This window comes from Convolutriloba macropyga, chromosome 13, assembly GCF_964194025.1.
Source record: "Convolutriloba macropyga chromosome 13, txConMacr16.3, whole genome shotgun sequence".
NCBI classification, from domain to species: Eukaryota; Metazoa; Xenacoelomorpha; order Acoela; family Convolutidae; genus Convolutriloba; species Convolutriloba macropyga.
Window position 1 is genome coordinate 24282080 of NC_134480.1, and position 21140 is coordinate 24303219.

Consider the following 21140-nt stretch of genomic DNA (forward strand, 5'->3'; position numbering starts at 1 on the left):
ACTACTTTATAAGCAATTGTTAGCAAAAAATTGCACTTACAATATTCATTGTTCCAGGACACGTTTTTTTTGTCCATCCAAATTCCAGAACACGTTTTATTGTCCAGCATATTTCCAGGACACGTTTTATTGTCCAGAGTAGTTCCAGGACACGTTTTATTGTCTAGCCAAGTCAAGGACGGTCTAGCCAAGTCCAAAGGCGAGGCATCGCCTTTGGAACTCCAAAGGCGATGCCTCGCCTTTGGAGTTCCAGCCAAAGGCGAGGCATCGCGCAAAGTCCAGACAAATTCTTTTCATGCTAAAAATCTGTCGAGGACAGTTTTCTCATACATTAAGTCGGCCAAGGACGGTCTTTTACTAATTCCAGGTATAGACTAGGGTTGTGTATGTGTGTCTGTGTGTTTGTATGTTTGTGTGTGTTTGTGTGTAATATAGCAAAATTTCCAAAAACTTGTTTAGACTATCTAATTACCGCTGGATAATATCGTTAAAGAAAGTTATTGTTAGTTTTTACATTTGTTGACCGTAGTTTCCCTATACTGCAGTAAGATTGGAGTCGCCATACCCTACAAATTTTATTTAGAATATCTTGGGTAACCAGAGTCTTTAGAAGATTGCCTTCGTAAAGGATCGTTCACAGTATGAAAAGATCCTTCGTGAACATTGCCGGTGTTTTGATCTCGATTTCTATTGGTAGCTTGAACAGGTGAGAATATATGTTGTGATCGGTAACGAGATCCAGCAACATTCGGAACTTGGTTGAGGCTTCTGTCGTAGTAGCTGCCAAAGGTGCCAGTGGTCGCTCGGCGCTGAGACCTGAGGGAGGCTAAAGCATGTAAAGGTTAAGTCGTTATCGGTAACTTTTACGCCCAATTCGATTCTTTACCCTTCACAGTCAGATCGTTTCTTACATTTTTATTTTATTTATTTTGGTAGTTATTTCGGTCAAAAATGGTAGTTATTTTGGTCAAAAAAATGTAAGGGTTTTGAGCGGAATTTATTAAACTGTCAAATCCTGGTCTTTGGTCATTTCTTGCAGTTTTTCCGGCCAGTCATCGACTCTGACATATATTAAACGTTTTATAAACGTCTTATTCGCCGACCTCTATTAATTTTAACAGACAAACACAAAAATCAAAGTCAAATCGCCGCATCTGAACAAATAACCACAATCGAGAAAACGAATTTTTGCTCTTTCTACTTTGAAATTGGAGTGAAACAAAAGTCAGGCCGCAAAACCACTTGCTTATCGCTCCAGTTCCTGTTTTGGCGTGACTAAAATGACTTCTCCGAATCGGCTTCAAGATTGATGAAAATATGTGAACAGATCTCGAAAAAAGGACAGCTTCCAAATTAAATCCAAATTCTTTGAAATACGAAAACATTGCAGGACAAATTCTGAATTACAATCCAAAGAAATGAACAATCCAAACTCCGAAAGACCTGTTCATCGGCTTTTTTTGAGAAACAGTTCTTGAGAGTAAACAAATCAAATCAAATACATACAGAAAAAAAAACAAAAAAAGTTTCCTAGAAAATCAGAGTGGTCAGAATTATTAGGTCTAATAACCTCCTCCTCAAAAAACATTTTACAGAGCAAAAACCAATTTTGCAAAACGCGAAGATAGAAAACAAAGGATTGCTACGAGAAGACATTTTGCAAAAACCAATTTTTTTCATTAAATTTTAAAAATAATTGGCGTCAAATTCTTTAAAAAACTCAGCTGAAATATTTAACATTTATCAAACTATTCATCATTAAAAATATATAAAACTTTTTTTCAGAACAACTTACGGGACCAATCGACAAAGTAAGGGACCTGTCAACAAAGTAAGTTGTTAAACAGTAAACCGAGAAAGGGACCAATGAACGAATTAAACAACATCTGTTACTTTTTAGAACCCATGCACCGCCTTTTAAATCAAATTGCACAGAAAATTATTGAATAATTGCGTAAACAGATGCCTATTTGTCGCACAAAACATCTCCGTCCAAAATCGAAATTTTTTTATGAGCTGTTTTCTCGATTCGATTTTAATGCAGTTGGATGAAAATTTCAAGATTAAAACTTTTCGCCTTTTCAGTGTTAAATTTTGCCTAAAATGAATGACTACTTCAATGTGACTTCAAATTGACAAAACATAACCGACTAACGTCGGGCGATATGCTCTCAAACACCCGGCGAGTGGTTGGCTTCGTCAGTAGCTGGCCGCTGTTTAGTGAGGCTAGCTTTAGTTTGATTCGACTATGCAACTTTTAGTTTTCTAGCCTTGTTAGTAAATAAATCAAATAAAAAACTGATATTTTAAAAATTTGCAAAATATTGCCAAATTTAAAAGAAAAGCTTTCAAATTGCTCAGTGAAAATATTCAAATTTATTTTTTGTCTCTGGAGTTATGTCAAGTAACACATCTGCAAGACTTGAAAAGCTTCGTTGGCCAGTAATGATCGTTAAACTCAGAAAAAGACGAAATATTTCAAAAGTTTTGAAATCAATCGCAAGTTTTAACCAAATTTTGATAAAATTCAAGATGTCAAAATCTTCAAAAACCATCATTTCCTTGTATCAAGAGACTCTCCAGTATCTCTGTTTCAAGCTTTAAATAGTTTTATTGGTTCATAAAGATCCATGAACTTGGAAGATGATAATAATTTTCAAAAAATTTGACAAAAAAATTAAATTTTTTTAAAAAAATTGCTACAGCTGGAGTCATTATAATAATGATAACTATTCCATTAACCCTAGAAGCTATGCGACAGCTTATCATCAAATCCTGGAGTAGTTCCCGAGGACCCTGGTGCCAGAAAAACGATAAAAAATTAAAAAGATTCAAAAAACTTGAAAAAATTACATCAAGAAGCTATGCAGTAACCTGTAATTGAACCCTAGACCCTAGTTGAGTTTACTGGGCTCCTGAGGCTGGAAAACCCTAAAAAAGACAAAAAATTTCAAAAAACTTAAAAAAATGCAAGTGGCATAAAAGACTGCTAAAATTTGTGATAACAAATGTTGAAAACTAATCCATCTTCAAAAACCATTTTCCAGTAACTTATTAGCAAGCCCTAATGGAGATTTTCTGTTAGGCTGTAAAACTTGAATAATGAAAATAAATGTCAAAAAATGCAAAAAAATGCAAGTTTTATTACAAAAATGGTAAAAGTCGTGGTGTTGAAATCTTGAAAAACATTCCATTATGTTTAGAAACCATACAGTAACCTATTGTCAAACCCTAGAGGAGGTTACTCGGCTACTGAGGCGTGAGAAACCTAAAAACCGACAAAAAATTTTTAAAATAAATTGAAAAAAGGCAAGTTTTATAAAAAAAAAATAGCTAAAATTGCACCGGGGCTGATTGGGGGTGGGGGGGGGGGGGGGGGGGGTTGGGGCAACAGCGGTGTGTGGGTAACAGCGCGGGGGATGGGGCAATAGTGGGAGGGGGTTCAACAGTGGAGGGGTCTTCAACCTCTAAGAACCGCCCTTCACACCATAAGTATAAGTCTCCAAAACAGTTTGAGCTGAAACAGAGCTGAAAGGCTCCAAGAGCACTTATTGTCCATTGGGCGCTACCTGTTTATCCCGTTTTGAGGACGAGAACTCAAATGCGTCAGACGATAAATCCGTCAGGCGAAAAATTGCAAAAAAAGTAAGACCACAGGACTAATACAATTGCTACAAACTTCATTTGAGAGCAATTAAAAAGGTCAAGCACTGACGGGAATTGATCCAATTTCTTGCAATGAAACTTTCAAATGTGATTACATCAATTAATTGTGGACACTTTAATGTGATATAGTGACCTTTCACACATGAATTGCAGACATAATTTCTAATCTTAATTGCGCTTATACATACAGGGTGCCGTATTATCACTCGAGTATGTTCTCTCAGGTCAGTCATCCTGCCATAGTAATCCAAAAACGTTTTTGCAAAATTATTTTGAGCCCATAAATCGAATTTGCATTTATAATTAAACTAAAAAAATGCATTTGTAGCAAAAAGTGCACTCAGAATTTGGAAAATTGTAGGCCCTCAAAAAACTTCACCAATTTGAGACAGTTAACAAAAACTCTAACTCATTGAAATGGGAAAATAATATCAAAGGGGCAATGTTAAACAATTATATTACCAAAACCAGTAAGTCTGGCATATTCGAACTGGTGCATCGTCACAATTGAGGGCCTTTCCCTAGCAGTGTACACGTCATTTCCAATTCTGTCTCTCAGGAATGATGACACAACAGAGAGCGAAAGACATCCGGACTTGCTGCTGGAACTGTTGGAACTGTAGTCTGTTGGCTCCTGGTCAATTGCGATGACATCGGATGTTGGATCCTTGGAGCACCCTACTGGGGTTCCTCCAATGAGGGCTATTGCTGAATGTGGAGAAATAAATAAAATTAGTACTTATAAAGTTAGAAATAAGTAATAAAAATAATTATTGTGCGTTCGCACCACTACTAACAATCTAGGCTTTGGCAAAAGCCGCATGGAATAAGGCTATATCCAGTCTTTGGTGTGTTGAAGGGTGCCTATATCCAGCCTGGGAACTCTTAGTTGTAAAAAAGTAGGAAAAACAGGCGAACATTAGAACCCGACGGCAATTAAGTTCAACTAATTCTGCGCAGTCTCTCTTTTTAATTCTACCTCCTTTTTTTTTGGGGGGGGGGGCAGTTTTCATTTAATTGGAGAGTCAAATAAACTAAAAAAGTAAATAAACATATCTGCATTTGGGTAGAATTCGTTCTGGTGCGGAGGCAGAGCCAGAGTCTCCAGAGCTTCCCTAGTATAATCTGAGAGGAGACTGTGAGATACTTCGTCATCCCATGGCACATTGGACTCAGGGGGTCGTATCGAGTGTCTGATGTCTGACTGCATTCTGTGATGATTGATTGGAGGTGATTCTGATTTGATTGCCCGACAATGGCCTAGAATGACCAGCTCGATGACCATAGATTTTTCAACTTTTTCAAAAGTAACCAGATTTGTCGTAATCTTCAGCTAATAATCCTTTTGAAAAGAAAGGTACCGAAAACCCTTGAAACACTCTGACACCTTTAGAGACTAATGATAGTTTTTGGTGGATTAGATGGCATATATGCTCTCATTGGGTGAATGAGTTATTGGACAGAATTATGGGAGATTTTCATTGTTTTTTAAAGTTTTAGTTTAAAGTTTTGAAACTTTAATGTAGTTTTACACATATAAGAAAGTGGTAAGAGACAGCTTTCTTACGGCATGTTAACTGTCCCCAATTTAGTGGGCGGCTAAAATTTGCAATCTGCCTTGTTCATTACAATGATAACTCAAGGGCATATGTGCGGTGTTCCGCCTTCGGTTAATATTGAATGTGTAGTGTTGGTGGTGCTGTGGCCGGACGTCAGAGAATCAAACTAATCAGCTTGTTTCACTGACGCTAGTGTTGGTGGTGTTTCAAAAAAGTCCCTTGAGTTATAGTTACTTTGGCACGATATGCCTGGGCTACCCTTTGCCCACTGTTGTTCCTTTTCAACATTTATAACTTTTGTGAGATTTGCTTCACAAATTGGCTTTTGCTACCGTGAAAAAGTCATCCATTTCCTAACCATTGAATTACATCTGTATGATCAACATTATGACTTGGTGTTTCTTAAAGTTAAAATTTTTATTGCTAGATCATGATAACTATTTTTGAAGACCGTGGGGACGTTCACTACTTGGAGTGGAGGGGGAACAGTTTCAATAATTGATATAAATACTAAATTGAGAATCTTTCACTACCTGTATAAATTGAACTCAATGGGTGTCTCTGATATTTTTCTTAATAATTTGTCTAGAAAAGAAGACAAAATTTACACAGAGGAGCTGCAATTGACAACAACGTTTTTAAAATTAAGCCTCTGATTGTGTGAAATAAAAATTTACTGCTAACTCCAAATCAATTCGGGACTAAGGAACAAAGTTGTGCTAGGTCCGGCGTAAAAAAACACGCTGCAGCAATTCAGTTCGTTATGTGCTCAAATGCTTTTTAAAGACCCAGGTTGACCACCTTAGACGAAACGTTGAAAACTTACTAAAACTAAACTTAAAAAGTGTGTACGGTACCGTATAAGGCCGTAATAACTTTTCTACGGCACCATAGCCAAATGATATAGATACCATTTTCTAAAGTCTAACTTTAAACATACCGCTTACCTCTTTTCGTGAATGATCAGTTTTACTTAACTTATTTAAGAGCTATATCTTTATTTTCGCTGTTTTCTGCTTCCCTAGTTTATACAAACTACAAGCAACGTGACTCTTGCCGAAATTCCATCGATCGGAATCAAAAATTTGCACAAAATGTTAATCTTCTATATGTTTGTTCGATTGGACCGAGGGCTTAAAGGCACGATTCTACCGTTCGCTCTGGCTTACTTCTCCTAAAATTTTTTCACTAACTCCACCACTTCCGGTCCTAAGCTCGGAATGGAAAAGGAGGAGGGAAAAACAAAGAAAAAATTCTGGAAATTTCTCAAAAATCAATATTTTAAAATGACCAGAGACTTGTCCGCCATTTTCTAGGCTGATTCCGTAATTTTGGGCCTCAAAAAACTTGGTACGGCCTTGGAAATCTTGGTACGACCTTATTAAGGCGCCTTGTTAATCTTGATACGGCCTTAATATGGTAAATTAAAAATTTTAGGTCGGCCTTTTCCGGACTATGACCTTACCAAGTTGGAGGAAACCCAGCTTTTTAAAAGTTTTGAACACTATTGTCATAAGTAAGCTATTAAGCCCTTTCCTCTTTCTCACTGCGACTATTAAGTACATGTTTACAAAACGCTCTGAAAATTCTCTTGCTCAATCAAAAATTATCTTGTTACATAATTATTGGGTCAATGCATCACATCATTACCCAAAACATTAGAAAACATTCAGAGATTACGCGGGAAAAACGCTTCGGCTCATTCTACCTCACTTGACCTCTCAAAAGCATTGGATACTGTTGATCACAGCATATTGCTCGACAAATGTTCCAAATAAAGTTTGAGAGGCAAAATCGAAGAGTTACTCAAGTCTTATCTCTAAGATCTAAAACAATTCGTTCGATAAAAAAGAGAATCTTCCTTAACTAAACAAATCGAGCGCGGAGTCCCCCAAGGATCAGTATTAGGACCACTTCTGTTTCTAATATATACATAAACGATATCGTAGACAAACCAAAGCACAATAATATTCTGTTATACGCAGATGACACAAACATATCTGGCAAATATGAGCAACCTGAACATACAAATGATCTGAAAATGATTTCCAGCTGGCTAGAGAGTAACAAACTGACATCAAATATTAAAAAACACAACTACATCTGCTAGGACCCGACAAGTTATCAGACAAAAACTTATTTTAAAAGGGAAAGAAGTAGAGGAGAGCAAATGTGTTAATTTTTAAGTGTTAAAACTGACATCAAACTCACATTTGAAAAGCACATATACTATGTTCAAATGAATTGTAACCAAGGCATTTCGATTTATATCAAACAAAGAAATATTTGCAAAGAGAATTACGTCTTAAAATTTATAAAAGTTACGTTCAACCACCGTATCAATACGGAGTTCTAATATATAGCACGGCAAACAAAAGTGTTCTTGAAAGACTACAAAGTCAACAAAACTTCCTAATCAAATTATTTTTTGGGTTCCCAAAACATAAAAAAATTCGTAGTTGTAGATCAAAAAGCAGAATTCCCTCAAAAATCGAGCTACACTGTACGAACTTCTGAAACTTATATCAAAAGTAATCAGAAGAGAACATCCTCGTGAATCTTTTAAGTTGTTTATAACTGACAAGGAAATCGACAGACCATTTGACACTAAACGGAGATTCAAAACAAAACCTCTCATTGAAAAATTAACACTCAAGAAACGAAAGCTAATCTCAGTTCGATTGAGGATACTCTACAATAGCCTATCTACTCTTGACTTTGATATAATAAAAAGTTTGAGAATCCGCAAAGAAAAGAATTTGAAAAACTTCTACACTCCTTTCTGGACAGTTACCTAATCGACTCCGATTTTTTTTGGAAACTTGTATTGGTAGTATGCTCGAACAAAGAAAGTGTTCTTTTTAAAAAAGAAAATGGACTTTTTTAAGTTCAAAACAATTAGACAGTTGGTGGTTAAAATTGGCCTTTTAAACCCCCGTTTTATCCTGTTCCTCTTGAATGGTCTCAGTATAAGTAACTAAAAGAATTTCGAACATATAATCTAATTTTGAATACCTCTGTAACGGTGCTGAAACAGGCAAATTGCCTCCTAGCATTCGTTCAGTACGACGCTTTATACTCTAATTTGGTTAAATTATTCGAAGCTTTAATATTTGGTACTGAAAACAAAATTATTATTATTATTATTATTATTATTATTATTATTATTATTATTATTATTATTATTATTATTATTATTATTATTATTATTATTATTATTATTATCACCCCGTTTGTATGGCTGGATGCACTCCAGAAACTGGAACTGTTCAAAATTTATTGAAGTCACTTTTTAACCTCCGTATTTTTTGACCTCTCTTGAAGTCGAACAACTTTCATCGCGTGGCTCTGGCAGGTCTTCCAGTAACACAACCGGAGGCTGTATACTGTATGAAGCTGCAGCAGACTGTGGGATGCTGCAGACACGGACATTTTGGAATGTAATTGGGGTGCATTTTTTACAAGAGCCGGAATAGGCGCAGGAATCCTCAAGTGAACATTCGTCTCCATAGTCGAACTTTTAAGGATCTGTTTTATTTTCCTCTAATTATATAGTTGCACTTCGTTTGAATAAGACCTAATCCGCTTCCCTAGAGCCGTCCATGACCTGAATTATTAAAATTATTATTTAGTTATCTAATTAGACTAGATTAGATTAGATTTGAATTTCTAGACGCTGTATAAAAAAAACGGGTCTTTCCAATTATAGCCCCCCCACGAGCTTATAACCCAGCATTAAGGAATGTTTACCACGATTGTGGGGGGGGGGGGATAGGTTATCTGGCTACTAAGTTGGGGGGGGGGCGTAGACCCTCATTGGTACAATCTTTTTCTTGAGAGACATTCAAATTGGGTCGGACCTCGTGGAGAACAATGAACAAAATGAAGCTTAACATGAATAGCTATTAGTTAGCTATGTATATTACTATGTAAAACATTGCAAATAAACCAGAGGGGAACGAATTTTATGCCCACTGAACATTTTTTATGGGGGGGGGGGCGGTTGTGAGAAATTGATACGAATAGAAACTTTGAGTTTTCTGTGAATTTTTGTTAATGTTATAATCAGAGTAGTGGGCATCATAAAAGTGGATGATACAAAACCTTTAAACTATTCATGATGAATCAGATTAAAATTTAATAATTGTTAATAATAATAATAATAATAATAATAATTATTGAGATTAAAATTTGTTTTGAGATTTTTTGTAAATCAGGCATGAAAACTAAAAGAAGCAGATCCCTTTTTCCTTGTTTTGTTTGCTTTTGGCACATTCAGAAACATAATTTGTTTACGAATTCAAACTTCAAGTGGGCTGTTTTTGTGTGAAAGACGGAGTTAGCATTTGGTTACAGTCTTGTATTTAAATTTAGTTGTCCATGTCGAGACCATGTCTTTGACTTATCAGATCGTGCAAGAAGAAATTATGCCTTAATTTATAGTCTAACACATACTCCTCAATTACGACCATTTTTCTGCAATTTCATTCTGACGTAGGCTCCATAACATTGCAAATGATAAAGTGTACAGATTTTGCTTAAAAATAAAAAATTGTGAAAAAACAATTGTTGCACGATCTTTTACAGTCTCGAATAAAGTGCTAGGTCAAGAAAATACGTGCAATTTTGTTTACTAGTAAAACTTGTCCTGAAGTCATTTTTAATGATGTCACGCAAAATTAAGCTGAACGCGACTGTTGTATTATTAGACTTCCGCTTTTCGACATTTAGATTTAGTGATTGCTGAAGTCGAGAAGACGTGTACAACCATTAATAAAGAGTGCTGAAAGCAGTAATCTAATTAATAGTTAAAGAACAACTTTTGCATGTACGAATTGATTAGTGACTGAATCGAAGCTCAGTTGAAAGGAAGCCCGACGGTAATCAATTATGCATCAAAATAAGTTCTTTTTAGATTCCAAAAAATGTTTTAGACCACTTATGTTTTAGACAAAAATTTAAAACGACTTCTCAAACAACGATTTTTAAGTTACTTGTTAGGAAAAGAGCTGTTTTTTTGAAAACGTGAATTCTTGGAGGCAAGAAAATGAATAAAGTGTTCAAAACAACGATTTGATTGTATTTTTTAATTAGAGAAGAACAACAGGGGGTTGATTGTTTTCAACTCAATTGAAAAAAAGGGAAAAGGCATGAGCATGAACAGTTTGATAAGCAAAAAAAAATAAGTGTCTACGTGTATACAATCACTAGATATTTTAATCTATTATAGATAATCTTTTGTTTTTTAAAAACATTTATTTTAAGCTTCCTTTCCTAAAAAGAGAGGAAATCTACACTGGTACATTATGTTCGATCTTATCTTGAAAACAATTGATTTTGATTAATAGCAATTTAAAATGTCAACAATATTATATTAAGTGAAAAGTTTCCTGGTTGGGTTACAACAAAACCGTTCAAAGTTTTTTGTTTTCAAATTTTGGGATCAACGGAGAAACTGTGAAAAAATTGAGGGTTACGTGCAGCCGTCACTGAAGTAAATAGGTTTACTTCCTATTATTTATCCAGTGGACGACAATTATAGGAGCACGAGTTCTAAGAAACGCTAAGTTATACAGTGCAAATTAACAACTTCACTCCCCAAAATGTTTAAATTTGCATAGTAAGGATCTTACTCATAGCTAAAGCAAGACCACTTGATGTGAAAAACTTTCTCTCTGTTTTGTAACTTTCTTTGAATATTCCTATTAGAGAATTTAAAAGTCATTAGATTGCCGTTAGGGCTCGTAATGTTTTGTTGGAGCCCCGGTGAGCTTTGTATCCGGGTGGTTCAACATGTATCGGTGTCCAAAATTATTTTTACTAGCTGCGATTAACGACTATTATTGGTCTTATTTTGATTTTCTACGACTCAAATAGGAGCTTTGGTATTTTGCTGCAATTCAAAAATTTGAATTGTATTGAGTCGCTGACGCATTTTCAGTGTTTTTGAAGTCAAATTGAAGTGATGATTTTGGTCACGCCGAAACAGGAAGTGGAACGGACAACCACGTGGTTTGTGGCGTAATTTTGTCATTCTAAATCTGAAGTAGAGTGAAAAAACGGTGACTGATTGAAAATTTGTTTTCTCGCTACCAATTTTTTTTAAGTACAAGTGGCATTTTGACGTTACTTTCTGCTGTTTTTTTTCGGTTTTCTCAATCTGATTTTTTTTCTTTCTGGGTTCCCCAATTTTTTGTTATTGTCCAATCGAGGCCTTGTTTTATTTTGTTCTGTCAATGAACATTTTTTGAATTGCGTCAGGACTTGTCATGCTGTCTTTTAAAAATCTTTAAGTCTTTAAGCGCCACTGAAACAGTATGGAAAAGTCAGTGCCCGACGTGAATACAAAAAGTCAAAAATACGAGAAAATGAGAATGGAAGTCAAGTTTCATACGCTCTGGGAAAGAGAGAGAGAGAGAGGGAGAGAGAGAGAGAGAGAGATAGAAAGAGAGAGAGAGAGAGAGAGAGAGAGAGAGAGAGAAAAGCAGGTGAGGTTCAATTTCCTTTTCTGAGCAAGCAAAGTTTGTCGATTACGTGCTGCATCTTCAAAAGTTCTTTTGTTAGTTTTATCTCTAGCTTTTTATGTCATTTAAAATTGCATCAACCAGTCTGTGCATGCATGGAAGCTTTTTTGGTCCGCAGATAATAGACTAAAAGGCACTTAGATTAATTGTGGGCAGTTAATTGTGGTTATTTTTTTTGTCATTTTACTTTAATAGACGCCTTTGTTACCAGCTTCTGTTTCGTTCTTCAAATTTCTAATGCATTGGGGAAATTTTATTTGCGTTAAGATGGTCGATTCAGTGGTCTGTTTGTTGAATATCGGTTTTGAGTGTTATTGATTTTGATTTGTTTTTGGTCGAGAAAATTGAGTAAAATGATTCAAATGTCGGCTTAATTTTCTTCTCTGCTTTTCAAAATTTGTTGTTTTTCTTCCATTCACATGTTTCCTGCAATAGTTAACCAGATATTTTATTGGTGTTGCTAGTAAGATGAGAGAATGATTGTGAGACGCAACCATTTTTACTAAAACTTAATACATCAATTTGGCATTTTTCAAGAATTTTAATAATGGTTTTTGTTGATTGTTGCCCAGTAAATCTATGGTGTTCATCTATCAGGTGTTCATTTATTGAGCAGAGAAAACATTCAAGCAATTTTACAGAAAGAAATTCCGGTCGCATATCAATTTGGTTTTAGTGAAAGTGCGTTTCTTTTCACTCGGTTTCCACTGTGTCTAACTGTGTTCGTTTTTTAATAAATCTTGGTTACTGATTGAACAAATTAAAAATGTACTCGAGTTCCACAGAAAAGAACTGTTTTAGAGTTGCAAATCCAGCAGTAAATTTGTCGTCGGCCCTATTTTTGTTCCGACCGTTTGATCACGCATCCAGAAATCCTTGATAAGGACTGTAATGGGGTGGAATATTTTCTGAAGATAAGTTCAATATTTTTTTCTGCTTTTTCGGCCTTTTCTTCCCAATAAGAATTCAAAATATAGAAGTGATTTTAGTCACACTGAATTAGTGAAGAGAACTAAAAACGAAAACTTTTAATGTCGGATCTTGTCGGTGTTTTTACTAGCTGCGATTAAGTACTATTATTGGTCTTATTTTGATTTTCTACGACTCATATAGGAGCTTTGGTAGTTTGCTACAATTCAAAAAATTTGATATGCATTGGGTCGCTGACTTTTTCAAAAATTGTTCACACATTTTCAGTGTTTTTGAAGTCAAATTGAAGTGATGATTTTGGTCACGCCGAAACAGGAAGTGGAATGGAAAACCACGTGGTTTGTGGCGTAATTTTTTCACTCTAAATCTGAAGTAGAGTGAAAAAACGATGACTGATTGAAAATTTGTTTTCTCGCTACCAATTTTTTTTAAGAACAAGTGGCATTTTGACGTTACTTTCTGCTGTTTTTTTTCGGTTTTCTCAATCTGATTTTTTTTCTTTCTGGGTTCCCCAATTTTTTGTTATTGTTCAATCGAGGCCTTGTTTTATTTTGTTCTGTCAATGAACATTTTTTGAATTGCGTCAGGACTTGTCATGCTGTCTTTTAAAAATCTTTAAATCTTTAAGCGCCACTGAAACAGTATGGAAAAGTCAGTGCCCGACGTGAATAATGGCGGATCTTGTCGGTGTTTGAAAAATTTTTCGGTTTTTGAGAAAGAAATTTTTTCACTTTACGTATGTTTGACATGTTTTTGACATTTTGACATGCTTTCACGGTTTTTCGTCTTCATTTTTAGCAAAAGCTATAAACGACAAAACAGGAGTTCTAACGGATCTTTGTTGATTTGTTTAAATCTGGTACGAAAATATTTACATGTCGGAGATTTCCTCTTAGAACATTTTTTGTATCCAAAATACTATCTTTGTTTTTAATGTCCAATGAAATCAATTAAAACCTGCTTAACACTTTCAGTTTATAGATAAAGTGTATTGACATTGACACTGTCTCTTCATAATATATTATTGACAAGTAAATGTATGCCCGTTTTTGATGTTCTTTTAGTAATCTTATTACTTATTCTCAGTAATGCCAAATCATTTATTTTTTATAATAAAACAAAGATGAACCTGTTTAAAGCTCACATTTTTGCTTAATGCTTTCAACTTGCAGTAAAATAAAGTTTGGCTAATGGCTTCTGTACTTCTGGCAAAGTTTTTTCCTTTTAGCTGGAAAATTTCTGAAACAGTTTTTTCAATTTCGCATTTTTTTCTTTTTGTTTTTGCATACGATCCCAACAAAACCCAATGTCTTCTAAAGAAGAAGAAATTAACCTATTGATTGCATTCAGTTGACTAATACTATTTTCTGTGACCATGAAAAAGGTTTTACTGTGATAATAGTGTTTCCTTCGGTTTTGCAATTTACGGTTGTTTTTTGTTATTGGATGTCCAGTTTATCTCAATAACAAATAATTTTACCAGTTTTCCATTCGAAACGAATTTTGATTCATTTTATGTTTTTTTTGCAAAATTTTTCATGCTTACATGCAATTTGTCGACTAACAATTGCATTATTTATTTGCTTAATCTTTCGTATGTTGGTACCTCTGTCCCTTAGTGTAGTTAATATTGGGTTAAACGTGGAGGCCATGTAATTTCACTGATCTCCTCGCCAGAAAGTGGGAAGAAAATCATCTTTTACTGTTAAGTTTGTTTTTCTGCTCTGATGTGATTTTGCTCTGTTGACAATCAGAGGCTAGTTTTTGTAAAAACGCTATAAATCGTGCGTCTTGATTTTTTATAATAAAACAAAGATGAACCTGTTTAAAGCTCACATTTTTGCTTAATGCTTTCAACTTGCAGTAAAATAAAGTTTGGCTAATGGCTTCTGTACTTCTGGCAAAGTTTTTTCCTTTTAGCTGGAAAATTTCTGAAACAGTTTTTTCAATTTCGCATTTTTTTCTTTTTGTTTTTGCATACGATCCCAACAAAACCCAATGTCTTCTAAAGAAGAAGAAATTAACCTATTGATTGCATTCAGTTGACTAATACTATTTTCTGTGACCATGAAAAAGGTTTTACTGTGATAATAGTGTTTCCTTCGGTTTTGCAATTTACGGTTGTTTTTTGTTATTGGATGTCCAGTTTATCTCAATAACAAATAATTTTACCAGTTTTCCATTCGAAACGAATTTTGATTCATTTTATGTTTTTTTGCAAAATTTTTCATGCTTACATGCAATTTGTCGACTAACAGTTGCATTTTTTATTTGCTTAATCTTTCGTATGTTGGTACCTCTGTCCCTTGGTGTAGTTAATATTGGGTTAAACGTGGAGGCCATGTAATTTCACTGATCTCCTCGCCAGAAAGTGGGAAGAAAATCATCTTTTACTGTTAAGTTTGTTTTTCTGCTCTGATGTGATTTTGCTCTGTTGACAATCAGAGGCTAGTTTTTGTAAAAACGCTATAAATCGTGCGTCTTGATTTTGTATTTTTTGCATTGTAATTCAGCACGTGTGCTACATTTTTATTTTGTGGTCAAGAGTTTTGTTACGATCGTACGATGACGAGCTCTTTTTAATTCTGCAATTTGTTGAATCTTGCAATTTCAACTGCTGCGCAAGCGTGACCTTTTCTTTTTTTCAAGCGTGACCCATTTTCATAGTTCATTCGAGGGATTTAATATTTGGTCAGATGTGACTAACACCGCGCTCAAAGTTACTTTTTTCACTTCCAAAGAGATCCAATGAGACTTTGGCCATTTTTATTGAACGAGATGAGGTCACCTGAGTGTATCTCACGTCGATTAAAGTTTCCTATAAAAACAAGACATAAGTTTCAAAATTTTGTTTAAACCAAAATATTATATCTCAGCGGCGCTAGTGAAAATGCAGACGTACCAAAAAATAGAAGGTTTATTGCTGGCCAGTCACAATTGAGAAAATGAAATATTGCTTTCTGATTCGCTGATTGGTCAAATTCTCCATGTTTTAAAATAAGATATGAATGTTAACGTAAAATTTCTCTGAAATAGCGTTCATCCGAAAGAGAATTTTTTTTGGGGGGGACTGGTCTCAAGTTCGGTTGTGATAGATCCATATCAAGTCCCACGGGCCGCTGACGCATGACCGTCGCCCGTGAGGCATGGCGATATGCGGTAAAAATATATAATCTAGAATTAGGATATGTCCAATTTAGGCTAATTGAATGCATAAAAGTGCAATGTTTTATATTTCTCAAACAATCATATCCGTTGAAAATTCTACATTTTGGTACGTCTATTTGTTAAATCGTCCTCTATCTCAGCATTTAATAAAAGATAAAATTTAGCTTTTCGGTTTTTTGTGCATTCTTTTGAGGCCGCTGGTCTACGAAGCTATTGCAGCTATTTCCTGTCAATTTGCCAGACATGTTAGAAAATTATATCTGGCTCTCTAATTTAATTTTTTATCCGTTTATTTGGCTCTATTTTGTGTTACTAGATAATTAAAATATTGGACAGTTGACTAATTGGATAGCTGAGCTGTTGGACACATTTTGTCTCACAGGCCTCCTAATTAAGTTCTCTAGTCTACAGTTCATCCAAATCCGTTTATTAATGGTTTTACTCTGTGGCCATTGCTCTTCCCAGGTTTAGGTCCAGACCCAAATTGAGCTATGATCAGACTATGCAGACTGAACTGACCTCTGATCAGATTTTCCAGACCGAAGTTACCTCTGATCAGACCTTCCAGACCAAAATGATCTCTGATCAGACTTTCCAGACCAAAATGATCTCTGATCAGACCGAACCCAGACCACTGTCCAGAATATAGCGCGCTTATGATCAGACCCAAATTCAGATCATTGTCCAGACTATAATCAGACTATGATCAGACCAACTTCAGACACATGGTCCAGACTCAATTTCTGACCATTGCCCAGACCTTAATCAGACTATGATCAGACTCAAGTGCGCTCAAAGTAGTCTGATCAGAGAAAGATTTTGATTATGATCAAATCTCTTAATTTTGATATAATATATTCATTTCATAAAAACTAATGTTTGCAGTATTAAAATCATCTAAGGAAAAGCCAATTCTAAAAATATTGCTAATGAAAACGAAACCTAACTGTTGAGAATAAAATTTTATTTACCATAACCCTTAGTTCATATTTCTGACTCAATGGATGAACTTCGACAGCTTTCCACAAGAAACGTCGTGGTCTTCAGTTAATCAAAATTTTCTCTTGAGGGGACCGGCATTTGCTATCAGCTGGACTCCTTGTTTCTGATCAGAGTCATCGGACTTTAGATGAGTCTCTGATCGAAAGGCTGCTTTATTGTTGCCTCTTGGCAGAGCCAACATCCCTCAATAAAAAAAACAAAAAAGTGAAAAAAATACTGCACTCGAAATCAGACCTTCGAGACCGAATTGACCTCTGATCAGACCGAACCCAGACCACTGTCCAGAATATAGTGCGCTTATGATCAGACCCAAATTCAGATCATTGTCCAGACTATAATCAGACTATGATCAGACCATCTTCAGACACATGGTCCAGACTCAATTTCTGACCATTGCCCAGACCTTAATCAGACTATGATCAGACTCAAGTGCGCTCAAAGTAGTCTGATCAGAGAAAGATTTTGATTATGATCAAATCTCTTAATTTTGATATAATATATTCATTTCATAAAAACTGATGTTTGCAGTATTAAAATCATCTAAGGAAAAGCCAATTCTAAAAATATTGCTAATGAAAACGAAACCTAACTGTTGAGAATAAAATTTTATTTACCATACCCCTTAGTTCATATTTCTGACTCAATGGATGAACTTCGACAGCTTTCCACAAGAAACGTCGTGGTCTTCAGTTAATCAAAGTTTTCTCTTGAGGGGACCGGCATTTGCTATCAGCTGGACTCCTTGTTTCTGATCAGAGTCATCGGACTTTAGATGAGTCTCTGATCGAAAGGCTGCTTTATTGTTGCCTCTTGGCAGAGCCAACATCCCTCAATAAAAAAAACAAAAAAAGTGAAAAAAAATACTGCACTCGAAATCAGACCTTCGAGACCGAATTGACCTCTGATCAGACCGAACCCAGACCATGGTCCAGACTATAAAGACTGTGATCAGACCTTCCAGGCCGAATTGATCTCTGATCAGACCGCACCCAGACCATGGTCCAGACTATCAAGACTATGATCAGACCGTCCAGACCGAATTGACCTCTGATCAGACCGAAATCAGACCATGGTCCAGACTATTGTGCGCTCGAACCGCTTTCCAGACCCTGTAATTTCGGTCTGGGAACACAGGGGTGTGCGCTCGATTGGGTCTGATCATAGCTCAATTTGGGTCTGGACCAAAACCTGGGTTGTTTTGGTCCATTTTCTACTCGATAAGCCGAAAAACAAAATCTAGTGTACACATAACAGATAAAAAATTTGGTCTAAAAAGAAGATGCATATTTGGTTTCCACGTCTGTTAGGCTGTAAAGAACTATTTATGGTCCAAAATATGTCTGAAAACGGGCAGTACAATTTTTAAAATTAGTATTAGCAGCAGTATTCTATTACGCTCATTTTTCATTTGTGAGTGTGTGTTTTCTCCATGCGCTAATATATTTTTCCTACGAACGAAACGTTTTGAGGATTATGTAACATTAATTGTCAGGATTAGGTAACCTCTCCGTTGTTATTATTACCTATTGGGCATTTGACTCAATCTCCAACGAATCTATAATACTGCATGGCAAATAAGTGGGATCCTTTCAACAATTACCCCCCCCCCCCCCGTTTGCAGAAGCGGTGGCTATTCTTGAATAGCATTTAGGCGAGCGATTTATTAACCATAATCAGAGACGACTAATAACTTTTCGTGTATGCTCATAATGTGTTAAACTGGATAGAATATAATACGTCATGCTAGGGCAATTAGCCGAATTGGAATACAAAGCGAAAAGAATTTCCGACTGGCGGGTCGGTGGGGCGATAACCGACCCGCGATTTCCGGATTACATCCCGCAGCGCGTGAGAGGCATGGCCGTGAACAGCGGTCCGCATTTGGGCTTAAACTGATATTCGGCTATCTAAACTGTAGGCCTATTAATATTGTTGTAAAGTATATCACAAAAGGGGTGGCGATTCTCTACTAGGTACCAAGGGAGGGGGGGGGGGGGGGCAATTGTTTAAAAGATCCCATACGTGGTAACACTACGCAATTACTGACGTATTAGTTAGTGGGTAGTTCTATCCAAAGTACTGTCTAATTATGTAATATAGAAATTACACAAATCAGTTGCTTAATGAATCTATAATTTCATCCCCCCCCCAATTAGCAGTCGACATTAACAGCATGTTTTGTCATAATTAAGTGGAGAAATTTATCCCACGTTCGGTTGTGATAGTTTCAATGGTGGTGGAAATCAATAGGAAAAAATCTATAAGTGGCATTTTAGCTATCAGTTTTTCGTGCAGTTACTAAATATTGTATGTCGGAAATAAAATAAGCGTTTAGGAATTTTTAATGCCCAAACGTTGAGAGCAGAAGTTAGCCTTCCTAAAGAAAAAGAAATTAACTTCGACTACGGTGTAAAAGCAGTTTTCAAATTCAGATTACAATAAATTTTGAAAAGTTACATGTTAGGACATTAGTTTTTTATTAGGAACTCAAAAACAAACATTTTTTTCTCGGACTGGTGATTATAATGACAGATAAAGAATACGTTTGTTCTCTAAATTGTAAAAACTGTAACACTACATTTAAAGTAAACAATTTAGTTGAAACATCCATTCAATGTACAAGTTATTAAATGATCCGAGACTCAATTTTATCGGATTCAGTGTATTTTTGAGTTTGTATCACTCTAAAAGAGTTTTCTTTTAACAAAAATTCTGTAGAAAATGATTTACCTCGAAAAGTTTGCTTACGTTTGAACAAAAATTTAAATAAAGAATGATTTTACCTCAACTAGAATTGCTAAAATAAGAAAAAAGTGTTGCCCGAACACAAAAAAAGTCGAGAAATGCACTGGTATTGATTCGTTTAGGCTGAAGTATCCAATATAATTTAAGTGCCATTATGGATGGTAAAGTATCAAACATGGATGGCAGTTGTCTACGCTGGAGAAAACCAGATAGTTCCTGTTAGCACGGTAGATTAAAAACCCGGATAGGGCAATACGAGCTATAGCACGTTAGAGACTGAAGCCGCAGCTTCATGTATTATATAATAAAATTATAATAGTAATAAAGAATTTCACTAAAATTGCTGAATAATAGTTTAGCTAATAAAAATCCTGCAGAAAAATATTTACAAAAAATTATCAATAAATTTTAGATTCCAGAAGAGTCAATAGTTAGCAAAAAAAAGCTTCTATTTATAGTCCGAATGATAAGCATAGTATATACAACTTACATTTGAGAATAGGTAGGTTAGCATATCAGAAGTCAAGCAATTTTGGAACCTTGGAACTCATCACCTGGCATCATGTCACAAGAAAAGATGAACTTCACATTATATAGTTGATAAAAATTGCGATGAACCACCAATATTAAAATCGAAATATCAATATTCAACAAACAGAAAGCTATAGCCTGATTCAAATTCGTTTTTTTAAATCGTTAGCAGAAACTTTTTCTAGAAACTGGTAAATTTGTTTTTCTGTGAGATTTTTTATTAATATACCACAGGTTAGATAGCTCTAAGAAAATTTCTCAGTAATTGGCTAGGCTCTTTTTGAAAATTCAATACCGCCACTCAGTTTGTTGCTGCTGGGTAAAAATCTGCATTCGCCCAAAAGGTGATAATGCTTTTGTCAGAAGATTGGCAGCCATCACACTTATTGATGCATGGATCTGGCCAATTGAGGTGGGGTCAACTCTTTCTCTCATAGATAGGTACTTTGTTTCAATGTGCTTTGGTCGATGGTGAATGACTGGACTAGTTAAAAGCTTTGTACAATTTGGTTGTACCCTCCTTAAGTTGGGGGCTCACAGTGTTCGTCACTGTGAGCTCTAGTTGTTTAGGTAGACCTCAATCTTTTGCCCAGCTGTTGCTCTATCGTGTGTCTTTGCATCATGTTCTTTACATTCACCATTAGCAACACCTGCGGGTGCTAATGATATAGTTGATATCTCTTTGTATCTCAGATGTTTTCGAACAGGCCCTTCGCCTGGCCAAAAGCTCAGAAACTGGTACTTCAATTGAGATCAACCTCTGTTAGAACACAGAATGTTATCCACTTTAGAGTGTTGTTGCACAACTCGATTTTGAACTTTTTACTTCAATTTTGAGCTACTACATTTCACTTAGCTTTAAATTTTTAGGTGGAATAACTGTACAGACCCAAAAATCCTAACTAAAACTCTATTGGCGTATCAACAATCTGAATGCTGGGACCGTAATCTGCTAGTAGGATAACAAAACAAAGTAGGGTAATATCCCGAATCAGGAACTACGACTCATGGCACA

At 35.5% G+C, this 21140-nt stretch overlaps 1 protein-coding gene across 7 annotated transcripts; it reads right to left on the minus strand.

Moving 5' to 3' along the window:
- Nucleotides 1-507: 507 nt before the first annotated feature.
- Nucleotides 508-20682, minus strand: LOC142351775 (uncharacterized). Of its 7 annotated transcripts, none has more exons than XM_075403938.1 (7): nucleotides 20421-20682; nucleotides 18373-18404; nucleotides 9469-9626; nucleotides 8523-8742; nucleotides 4721-4926; nucleotides 4129-4378; nucleotides 508-826 (listed from the first exon to the last, which is right to left on the minus strand). In XM_075403938.1, exons 3-7 carry the CDS (start codon nucleotides 9508-9510, stop codon nucleotides 576-578), a joined length of 969 nt encoding a protein of 322 aa, XP_075260053.1. In that variant the 5' UTR covers nucleotides 9511-9626; nucleotides 18373-18404; nucleotides 20421-20682; the 3' UTR covers nucleotides 508-575. The 7 variants fall into 7 exon arrangements, with proteins under 7 accessions (XP_075260053.1, XP_075260051.1, XP_075260049.1 ...); XM_075403936.1 differs by having other exon boundaries at nucleotides 18373-18412; XM_075403934.1 differs by lacking the exon at nucleotides 18373-18404 and having other exon boundaries at nucleotides 9469-9620.
- Between the last annotated feature and the right edge of the window lie 458 nt (nucleotides 20683-21140).